Consider the following 11,880-nt stretch of genomic DNA (forward strand, 5'->3'; position numbering starts at 1 on the left):
ACTACTTCTAACCCATCAGGTTAATTCTGAGCTGATTGTTTTGTAGCTGAGCCGAGTCCTTGAATAAAGAAGCAAAAGGGTGAAAGCTACAATAGTTTCTCATCCTATTTCGACCACTTCGCCTGGAGGGCGTGGAGGGAATGTTCTTTGCTCTGCTGCAAGAAAAACTATTTCAACAACCTGTAATACCACGAAGTAAGGGAAGTAGTGGAAATGAAAAGTCTTTCGGAAGTACTAAGCTAAAAATTTATTTGCATGTTTTTGAAAAATCAGCACGTAAGAGAAGGGTGAAAACTCACAAATCTATTTGAGGTTCTCCATCAAAAATTAAACTTAAAAATAAGAAAAAAAACAATGATTGACAAACCGAACGCCAATTAATCGCATTCGTTTACCATAGAATCTCCTTCCGGAGGATTATCATTTATACCCGAATCATCATTGTTATCATCATCTTTAACATCGACCAAACTAACGTCTTGTTCTACTATTACACACGAATTGGAACGGTCACTTTCTTTGATTTCTGTTCCAACAGTTTCGTTGATCTCAACATTTTCCGTCGCTTCGATCTCTTGACGCGATGGCTGCACAATGTTGTCGGACACTGGCGGATTGTTGGTCTCACCTGACGGAATCCTATGTTCAACAATGTGCAACACCGGTTGGATATTATTTTCGAACGGAATGATCGGATCTTGCTTAGGCAAAGGTGTGATCGTTGGTTGGACCTGTGGGACCTTGGATTGTTTCTCAACTTTAACGCTTTTAGCGTCAAATAAAAACACCTTCGGAACAACACCCTTTTCAGTCTTAAAATTCACTTTGCCAACAGAATCGGCTTCGTTCTTGTTAGCATGTCTTCGATGCGGTCGCCGGTGCTTCGACTGTTGGTTCTTAAAACCGTCACCGCTCGCACGATGTTCCCATCTGATTCGCTTGAATAAAGTGAACCAATAGCGAGCCCGATTGACCCATGCCTTTTCATACGAGACGCTATGTATGTATCTGATGTCGTCGATAATGGCCGGAATAACCACAGACTGCAATTGGTTGAACAGTTGATTCATGCGGTTGGATCGATAAGAAGACTCGTCTTCAAGGAATCGCATTCGATTGTACATTCCATTTCGATTAGTTATGTTGATCTCATTGTACGAGAATGGTATGCACTGCGTGCGTTGAATTTTTCGCAGAAAGACCAATTCGTTTCTCGTGTCAACAAAATAGTTCAGACTGGATTCCAATTCGAGAGTCAGGTCTAGGGCAGTGGAAAAATTCCAATTGTAAACGTATCGAATGTCGATGTCTGACAGATGTCGTCGAAGGTCATTGAAGTTGACAACTCTGTGGAAAGTCAAAATACTTAACTGGATGCAACCAGACATGCCTTATACGCTGTCGATCATACCTAGGTTCCGATTGTCGCAAGGAATTTATGTAAACTTCGTGTTTGAAGTTCATTTGACGTCCTTTATCGTAATAGGCTGAAGGTAGAACGTCATTCAAGCCGGAACTGTAATTCCTCATGGATGAAATTACATTCCTATCGTCTGATCGACTCGGTTCCACATATTGACTGTTATAGTATCGTTGTGGTCGGCTATAAACTACTGCATTTTGAACGCCACCAGAAGCAACAACGGGTGCAACCGATGAAGTAACATAGTTGTATGGAACAGCCGAGTATAGTCGCTGACTCACTTGAGCGTTATCACACTCTTGTTTGAACGGATTGTAATCGTACCGTTCTAATGGAATTCTTTTTCTATCGCCTTCAAGGCTATCGGAAGATTTACGTTTTCGATATCCACTCATCTTTTAAATGAAATTAAAATCGTTTGGGCTTAAAAATCTTTTCTTTTTCTAAAAAAAAATCTGCAAAAATTCTCTCGAATATAAAATTTGACACGACGTAAGCTATAACGGTTGCTTTTGTTTAATTTTTTCTTTGTTCTTTTTAAGTGGTTCTGTTTGAGCCGGTACAGTGGTTTGATGTTTGAAATTTGTCCGTGGGTTTGACTGCGTTATTTTATTTGGGAACTTTACTGTGCAAACAATTCTCCTATTGGGGAAAGATGGGTCATGATGTCCCTCTTTTATTTTGTCCACAGTCAAAACTCTTTTCATTTAAGTTGGTAAATTGGAACCGCTTGACTTAAACAAATTATACCTAGACTGCTATTTCGTACGATAAAATGTGTCCCCAACATCAGTTTACCTAAATATACAGTGGTTAAGGAGAGCGATTTTTGACCACTTTGTTAGCCCCGTACGAAGTACGAAGGGGCTTATAGGATTACGATGCCGTGTGATTTAAGGTCTTTTGGTGATATTTATGGCAAAATAAACGATGGAAATGTAAATGACACGGCAAATGATAGGTATTGTCAATACCAATCCAGGAAAAAAAAGTTTTTTAAAATCGGGTGAGTGGACCGTGAGTTAGGGCCCTAGAAGTGAAAAGCTACTAGGGCCCTATGTGTATTTTACATAGAACTCAAGTAAATTTCATCCGTTTTTCGTAATTTTTGTTTCATTTGAAAGATAATCGAACACCGAATAGAATGTTGTTGAAAAAAAATTAAATTTGGGTCCTCGGACTAAGGCCGCTACTAGGGCCCTATGTGTATTTTACATATAACTCGAGCAAATTTCATCCGTTTTTCGTAATTTTTGTTTCATTTGGAAGGTAATCAAAGGCCGAATAGAATGTTGTTGAAAAAAAATTAAATTTGGGTCCTCGGACTAAGGCCGCTACTAGGGCCCTATGCGTATTTTACATACAACTCGAGTAAATTTCATCCGTTTTTCGTAATTTTTGTTTCATTTGAAAGATAATCGAACACCGAATAGAATGTTGTTGAAAAAAAAAAAAATAAATTTGGGTCCTTGGACTAAGGCCGCTACTAGGGCCCTATGTGTATTTTACATATAACTCGAGCAAATTTCATCCGTTTTTCGTAATTTTTGTTTCATTTGGAAGGTAATCAAAGGCCGAATAGAATGTTGTTGAAAAAAAATTAAATTTGGGTCCTCGGACTAAGGCCGCTACTAGGGCCCTATGTGTATTTTACATATAACTCGAGCAAATTTCATCCGTTTTTCGTAATTTTTGTTTCATTTGAAAGATAATCGAACACCGAATAGAATGTTGTTGAAAAAATAAAAATAAATTTGGGTCCTTGGACTAAGGCCGCTACTAGGGCCCTATGTGTATTTTACATATAACTCGAGCAAATTTCATCCGTTTTTCGTATTTTTTGTTTCATTTGGAAGGTAATCAAAGGCCGAATAGAATGTAGTTGAAAAAAAAATTTGGATCCTCGGACTGAGGCTGATACTAGGCCCTATGTGTATTTATACTCAATAAATTAAAATTTTAGGGCTATTTGAAATTTTTGTTTTATTTGAAAGGAACGTCGTACGGGGCTTCGTAATTGCGCTATGCGCAATTTCTAAGATGTACACATTACATAATAATTTTACTTTAACTACTTTAACCGGCGCATAGGCTTACGGTCAAAGTAGGGTGACAGACGCACTAGGGTCACGTACGCAATAGATGTACGGGTTTGTACGGGGCTCAGTCGCAGCAAACGCTCCGACTATTCTGATGGCTCGTTTAAACTGGTCTCGGGTCACACGTCAAAATGAGAGAAATCACATACAAATTTAAACTGGGCTCAACTCTCGATTTCTTTTTTCATTGATGAATATTTGACAGCTGACCCCGAGACTGGTTTTAACTGGTTTTCGCTCTCCTTAAACACTGTATAGGGTACTGTAACTGGACAAATTACAAAACAAATTTTGACACTGTAAAAATGTGTAAAAAATTTCACACAAAATAGTACTCTATTTGGCAGCTGCTGTCATTTGAAGCATTTTTGCTTGAAGTGCTTGAAGATACACATTTTGTTCGATTAAGTAATAAATGTGTTGTCGCTTTATTCAATTTCGCCCCTGTATCGATATAGAAATCTTCTGAAGCAAGTAATCTAAAGATTTCTTCTCTCCGGAAGCCTTCTTCATCATCTCTCCTCAACTTACGAGAAACGCTTCCGTTTCGGGGCCACAGCTACCCAAACTTTCTAGCTATTGGTTTAAACAAGTGGTTCTCTTTCAGACCGATATAATGATTATGCTTCCTACGCTCCGCTTGATCAGCGACAGCTCCAGCCTTAGTCGACGAAATAGACAAATAAGACTGAGCTAAAGTATCTCGAACTGTCACGTCCACGGCAGAGTAAAATAAACCAGGCAGGAGCGGTTCATTTTCGAAACGTCAAATAAGGGACCTAATACACTGGATGAAAATGAACTCAAATGAACACTGACATAAATTGAAAAATTTTGTTCGCAAAAAATATAGGGCTACTAGATTATTCAGGTCCCCAGTCAAATCAGCGCTCCTGCCTGGTTAACTTTACTCTGTCGTGGTCACGTCCCATACCAGTGACTTTGTTCACTTAAGAGGGCAAATACATACTACCAAAAATTTCATATTTCATGTTGGAACGACACATTTTACGTAATTTTGTTTGAGAAGTACGAGTTCCTGACGAAATATCGAGTGGTCGACGCTTCTTCATCAGAACGTCATCGCTTTCTCGCCATTTCTTGATTTTTTGTTAAATAAGGAACTTCTTGAAGAAGAGGTGAGTTCATGAAGAAGTTTCGACCAATCGTTTCTTCGTGAGAGCTTCGTGATCGAGTTCGTGATGGATTTTCATTGGTTAAAAAACGAGATAGACGATTTTCACCAATTCACGGCGCCCTCCAACGACCCAAGGTTCTGAAAGAACAGGTTAAGAAAACTCTGAGTTGATCACGAAGGCGGTGACACACAATTGAGTTACAAACAATTTTTTTTTAAATTTTTTATCGATGGAGAACCTAATTATAAGACACTTTGTCTCGTATCATATGCCAAAAAAAGTTAAAACTTTTTTTATAAATCATTTTGAAAGTCACTGAAAACACGAAAATTCGAATCGAAATACAAAAATTTTTGATGACATACTGTATTTCTATTCGAATTTTCGTGTTTTTAGTGACTTTCAAAATGATTTATAAAAAAAGTTTTAACTTTTTTTGGCATATGATACGAGACAAAGTGTCTTATAATTAGGTTCTCCATCGATAAAAAAAAAAAAAAAATTGTTTGTAACTCAATTGCGTTAACGGCTTTATATGTGGAACTTAACAAAATGGAACTTAACAAAAACAAAATTCTGAATTTTCGAAAAGTTGATTTCTCACACTATCTGTTTATAAAATTTGGTGTCACCCGCCTTCGTGGTTGTCTTAACCTGTCCTTTCAGAACTTTACTACGACCAACGTTTTTGTTGTAAACGGTGAATAAACGGAGTGGCTATAAGTATGGTTTGCACTCAACAAAAAGTACTCCGTGAGAGAGCAATCTGTCAAGTAAACAATGCAAAAATTGGAAAAAATTCAATTGTCTCTCTCACACAGAGTACTTTTTGGTAAGTGGAAATCAAGCCTTCAGCATAATCCAAATTTCACTTCGAAATTTCATATTAGTGTGCGTAACTCGGTCCGTAAAAGCATGTCGTGCGCTGGTGAAATTTTTAATTCTTTAGGAGAATTTAAAGAAATTTAAAACTGACAACCGAAAATGTATTTTAACGGCAGCTCGATCGTATTCATCGATTTGGGTGTGCGCCGCTTGTGGAATGTCTGAACTGTCAATTTTTTATGTAAAAAAGAAATCTGCTCTTTCAACAACATTTCGCTGTTTTGTTTCTTATACCTACGAACAAAACATCACTTATTTTCTAATAACACTTTCGATTACCGTAGCAAGGACATTGCTAAGGACGTTTGTGCTGACAATTACAAGTGAATGTGTAGTGTAAACAATTAATTAAGTGAATCGTCTATACAGAGCAAATTAATAAATAATCGAGAGATTTCAATCAAACATAATTGATTTAACGTGAGTGAATAATCAATCTCTTTATGTTGCACACGTACTGTTACGACACACGATCGCAAAAATGAGCTATGATGTGCTACTCACACGGCCAGGTCCTGGTCGTTTTACATTCAATCCGAACGCATCATCGGTACAAAAAGACAGCAGCCAAGCGCAACACCAGCAACAGCCAAAAGATGGACAACCAAACACAAACATATCTCCCAAACGGGAGTCGGGCACACCAGCCCGAAAGATATCATCGTCACGTTTTATGGCAGCCTTTTCACAATTCTACGGTAATGAAGATGTCGAGGACGTGGACAGCCCTGGCAATACTCGAGCACAACAAGTACAAAAAACCGGCGATGAATCATTTCCCGAAATTAAGGGACGGGTCGAATCTAAACTGATGTCAATGTGGCATAATGTCAAATACGGTGAGTGTGTCACGGAATTCGTCATCTGGCGTCTCGACGATCGGAAAATATGAATGCGAAAAATACGGTTTTATCTCCCGTTTCAGGATGGGGTGGTAAAATGAGACAGAATTTTTCCAAAGAACAGCCCGTTTGGCTGTTGGGTCGATGCTATCATCGAAAATTCTCGCCAGTTTCATCGATGGAAAATTCCGTCGAATTAACAAATTCTGCCGACAATAAATCAACAGATCAGCATCATAATCAAATACATCAGCACTATGATGTGCAGGAGTTATACGACGTTCAAGAATACGGAACCGATGCGATTGAAGGAGAAATAGCGGAATGTCAATGGGAAGAAGGTTGTTTCGTTATTCATATTCAATTAAACGTTTTCATTAAATAAACGATTCTCACTGCGCTGAACAATAAAATTTATTAAAATTTTCTCGACCTCTGTCATGCAGGCATCGAAGGTTTCAAACGGGATTTTTGCAGTCGGCTGTGGATGACGTATCGTCGTGAATTTCCCATACTGAACGGATCGAACTACACATCGGACTGCGGCTGGGGCTGTATGATCCGCAGCGGTCAAATGATGCTGGCCGAAGCGCTGATTCGACACTTTCTCAGCCGAAGCTGGCGCTGGGATGCCGAATCGCAAATACACATAACGCATGACGACAATATGCATCGGAAAATCATTCGCTGGTTCGGTGACAGTTCCTCCAAAAACAGTCCGTTCTCCATACACACGCTGGTGAATTTGGGCGAAGAGAGTGGTAAACGGGCGGGCGATTGGTATGGACCGTCGTCCGTGTCACATCTATTGAGGTTTGTGTTTGGCAAAACTTAATTAGATTGCAGAATTGGAATTAGGATTGGATGGGAAATAGGGAAAGCATTTTTTTCATATTTTCTTGAATTTCCCTTGATTTTTCTCATTTTTTGAAAAAAAAAAAATTGGGAAAATTCTGGAAAATTTAAAGAAAATTCTGGAAAATTTAAATAAAATTCTGGAAAATTTACAGAAATTTGGGAAAATGTTTTCCCAAAAATAGTCTGTTGTTTGAAATGAGCGCTGGAACATTCTGACCATTAAAAACGAAACGGACAACCGTTACAATATGAATTTGACCAGTTTCGCATTCGAATCGGTGCTCAGAAATTCTAAAATCATTTTCTACATCATTAGATGCACATCGAATCCGATTGTGATTGTGGAATGGAAAAATCAAAAATAATTGAACCCGAAACCGTAATTGGTTCCGAGTGGAATTTGGAACAAATTTATCGTTAAATTCACTAAACAAATTCATGTGGCGATTGTACATTGTATAATCAGTGATAACACACTCACACACACACACACTCTGTTTGAGTTCAAACATAAAATAGTTTATCGCCTTATTACAATCGAATGGTTCTAATCCAATGCAAACAAATTTTTTATTTTTTTATTTCTTCTAAATAAAAATTTTCTTGTTCGTTATCTTTTTGCTAATTGGCGTCTATTTTCAGGCAAGCTGTTAAATTGGCCTCGCAAGAGAATGCCGATTTCGATGATGTCAATGTTTATGTTGCGCAAGATTGTACTGGTTCGTATTTATTTATTTATTTTCATTTTTTAATATTTGCCATTTATTCTCCCAAAGACGACGAGTTAGATAAGGACTTATGTCGGCACAGATTTATTTCGTACCCGCCGCAACAGAGTGGACCATAAATGTTCCCATTTTCTGTGATAATTTGAAGAATTTCTTCAGTTTTTCGTTTAAAACGGGAATGCAACCGGTAATCAAAAACCGGTTAAAAACCGGTAATGGCTATTACCGTTTCCCGGTAAATAAAATTTTGATAACCGGTTTTACCTCAGGACATAATTCTCCGTGTGAGAGACAAAATAGAATTTTTTAAATTTTTACTTTGTTTATTTGACATTTCTCTCTCTCACGGAGTACTTTTTGTTGAGTGGAATGGAAACTTAACCATAGTATCGAAAATAGGCAAATTTAAATTGCAAAAATACTCAAGATTATATTTTACTCAAATGAAATAATAATGCGTGATATCGATAGAGTCAATCCCAGGCGTCCCACTTGTCCGAAATGTCCGAAATTTTACACATTTGTCCGAAATTGTCCGAAATGTCCGAAATATTCTTCAAGACCTGACCAGAATTAAATATATAAACTTATAAAAGTCTCATTTTCAAAAAAATTGCCTGCGGCGCGCTTCACAGAATTTTTAATTGAACTTTCAGTCTATCAATACTTTGTCCCTAAATTTTTATTCACTTGACTGTAAGTCATATGGGTCTTTATGGCAGAAAATACCGGAAAATGTGTATAGGTACCGCGATCACTATAATTGAAAATTATGTGGAAATATGACGTTAAATGTGTAATATATTTTTAACTTGAGTAAATCTAAATCGATTTTCAAAAACGTTTTGTTCGAAGAAGAACTGAATTCCTCAGGTCAAGTTTTTAAATGGGCGTTATCAGCTCAATGGTCTGGGAGTAGTTCTCGAAAAACCGATATGCTCATTGTTTATTTTCCTATGGAACACGATAACTAACTCAGATAATTTTCTAGACCTGGTTTTCATTCAAAAAAGCATTTCCTCAAAAAAAATCCTGTTTTTCTGATTATGGTACTCGGGCATAATGTTACAATTCTTCCTTCGAGTGAAAATCAATAGATCAATATTGAGATAATAATATAACGAGTGAGCGCAGCGAATGAATATGTTAGAAAATAGCTGTAGCTCTAAAAGACAGCCACGTTAAGAGTTTCCTGCGTCACATCTTGGCTGACTCCAATGTCTTTTTTAAGCATTTTTTCAGTATAGTCGACATTAAAAAATTTCGAATAGAAGGGAGAATATGATCGAATTTTTGAAGTAATAGTAGGAAAAGTAGACAAAAATTCCAACAGGTTTAATGGAAACTAATTACAAGATTCGCCTGTGGCGCATCGAAATTTTAACCTTGCTTGTGATCATTATTTCTTCCATCCTTCGATGAAATACATGCAAATGATGTAGGTCGACGAAGGAAGTGTATTGACTAAAAACCACATATTTGAGGAAATTATTCTATGCGAGGAAAATGTATTTCTCAGCATTTGTCCAAAATTTGAGGAACGGAAAGAAGCCTGACCCGTATTCAACCTGGTTTTATTTAAACATACAGTCTCGCAAGGTTGAAATACGACATGTTTCTGATTCGGGAGTTGTGGTTTGTAATGGAATTCACAAGAATTTCGTTTGACAAATGAAGATCTGGATTTCTGTTTTCTGAATTTTTATACTAAAATACCAAATCTAGATTTTCGTTTGTTTGACGAAATTTATATGGGATCTATTACAAACCTTTACCTCAGAAACATGTCAGATATTATTCTTCCGCGACATGCATTAGTTAACCTACATCTTTAACACTATATTTTCGTGAAGGTTTCAAGCCCTCTATTCAGGTTTATGATCTATACAGCTACAGGTCATGTCAAAGTATACTTTTTTTTAAAAAATCTCATCTCATTTAAAGCCTTAGAATTTGTTGGTGGAATGGACTTAAATGACTTACAGACTTTTTCGAATGCATAACTTTAGTGAAAATTAAAAAAAAATGTCCGAAATTTTTGTAGAAAATGTCCGAAATTTTTATGAATTGTCCGAAATGTCCGAATTTCGGACAAGGCAAAATTTAGTGGGACGCCTGGTCAATCCGTCAACTTACAAAGTCTAATGGATATCTAGCCTGCTCAGGTTCTTATGACACTAAAGAACTGAGCGTTCTGGACTCCCTTTACATGGCCAATCAGTCCGTTTTCCGATTGCATTTGCTGTGTTTAATAAAAATAAGTCTTCTGGTCATAAAGATTTATTAACCTAATCGCATGTGTCATCAAGGTCTAGCATTTACTTCCTAATGAGGAAATAAAATGAAAGATCTGGTTTGATGGTGGGAGATCAGGCAAACTGATCCTCTGTGAACAAAAGATTCTACTGACAGGTAAAACGAAGTGTTTGCCTTACTGATCTGTCAGGGAGTGAGTCTTGCGATTCTTTTATTTATAAATGTCTCGCTAAATCTTACGGATGTTCAAAATTTTAAGAAATTTAAACAAAATATTTTCACAAAAAATGTCCTAAACGCTCTACCGCTCACGGACGTCCACACTTGTAACGAACAAATTTCCACCTCTGCAAAACTAACGATTTTTTACCGTTTCATTTCGCAGTTTATATCCAAGACATATTAGATGAATGTTTGGTACCTGAACCGCCGACCGGCCCAGTCACACCATGGCGTAAAAAATCGGTGGAAACTTTCAAACATGGCACATCGAACATGCATTGGAAGTCTGTAATTTTATTAGTGCCACTTCGATTGGGTGCCGAAAAATTGAATCCAATTTACGGAAACAGTTTGAAGACACTCCTCAGCACCGAATACTGCATTGGAATTATTGGTGGTAGACCGAAACATTCATTGTACTTTGTTGGATTTCAAGGTATGTGTTGTGACTGTTTTGGATGGACAATCAAAATTCAGATCACACTCAAATGAATTGAACAGAATTACGATTCTTTGACACAGACTCCACGAATTTGTCCATGAATTGAAGTAACCCGCGCCTCCATTCTATAATTACAGAAGACAAACTCATTCACTTGGATCCACATTATTGCCAGGAAATGGTCGACGTTAACCAGGATAATTTCTCCGTACACAGCTTCCACTGTAAATCGCCGAGAAAACTGAAATTGTCAAAATTGGATCCGAGTTGTTGCATTGGGTTTTATTGTCAGACGAAAAATGACTTTGACAATTTCGTTGCTAGTGTTCAGCCCGTACGTTCCATACTTTACACAATTACTTAGACAATGCTAATCGTTTAACCATTCTGTATCTTCCTCTTTATCTCGGCCAGTATTTGTTACCCATTCGACAATCCCCACAACCAGGAGGCTCAAACTCATCGCCGGAACCCAACTATCCGCTATTTGTATTTTCCCGATCTCGCAGCAGTGAATACCATGTCGATGAGGTGGCCGAATCTATATACAAACCGATGCAACAGCAGCTTCGGAATATGATGAATCAGAACGATGCCACCGAAACGTGGTCAGACGATGACGACGAAACGGATGAGTTTGTTATCATTTAAACAGTGACAACGACGACAACGACGTTTTGAGAAAGCCATAGAAGAGAAATGTTAAATAGTTTCCGCTGCGTAACAACGGTTTTTGGGCGTCGGTTTCTATAATTATTGGAATGGACACGGATGCCGGAAATCAACTTAATTTTACTGTGAACCTAAAATAATTATTATTTGGCTAAAGCTTATTGTGATTTTTATTTAAAAGAAGAGAAAAACGAACAGAAGAGAAGAGAAATCGAGAAAATATTCTTAAAAAAAACTCGGTCGCGAGAAACTCTTTTTTCTTAATTTTTGTTTTTGCGAAACGAACACGAGAACCTTACGAAATGTATATTTAT

General features: G+C 37.4%; 2 protein-coding genes across 2 annotated transcripts; one reads left to right on the forward strand and one right to left on the reverse strand.

Annotated features, from left to right (window-relative positions):
• Nucleotides 1-216: 216 nt before the first annotated feature.
• On the reverse strand, nucleotides 217-1,967 carry LOC119069577. The gene is made up of 2 exons (XM_037173661.1): nucleotides 1,412-1,967; nucleotides 217-1,347 (listed from the first exon to the last, which is right to left on the reverse strand). Exons 1-2 carry the CDS (start codon nucleotides 1,816-1,818, stop codon nucleotides 378-380), a joined length of 1,377 nt encoding a protein of 458 aa, XP_037029556.1. The 5' UTR covers nucleotides 1,819-1,967; the 3' UTR covers nucleotides 217-377.
• A 3,759-nt stretch (nucleotides 1,968-5,726) lies between these two features.
• On the forward strand, nucleotides 5,727-11,601 carry LOC119069668 (cysteine protease ATG4D). The gene is made up of 7 exons (XM_037173787.1): nucleotides 5,727-6,385; nucleotides 6,472-6,729; nucleotides 6,835-7,201; nucleotides 7,889-7,965; nucleotides 10,616-10,888; nucleotides 11,032-11,228; nucleotides 11,309-11,601. Exons 1-7 carry the CDS (start codon nucleotides 6,028-6,030, stop codon nucleotides 11,543-11,545), a joined length of 1,767 nt encoding a protein of 588 aa, XP_037029682.1. The 5' UTR covers nucleotides 5,727-6,027; the 3' UTR covers nucleotides 11,546-11,601.
• Nucleotides 11,602-11,880: the final 279 nt, after the last annotated feature.

Source organism: Bradysia coprophila (assembly GCF_014529535.1).
Source record: "Bradysia coprophila strain Holo2 chromosome X unlocalized genomic scaffold, BU_Bcop_v1 contig_38, whole genome shotgun sequence".
NCBI lineage: Eukaryota > Metazoa > Arthropoda > Insecta > Diptera > Sciaridae > Bradysia > Bradysia coprophila.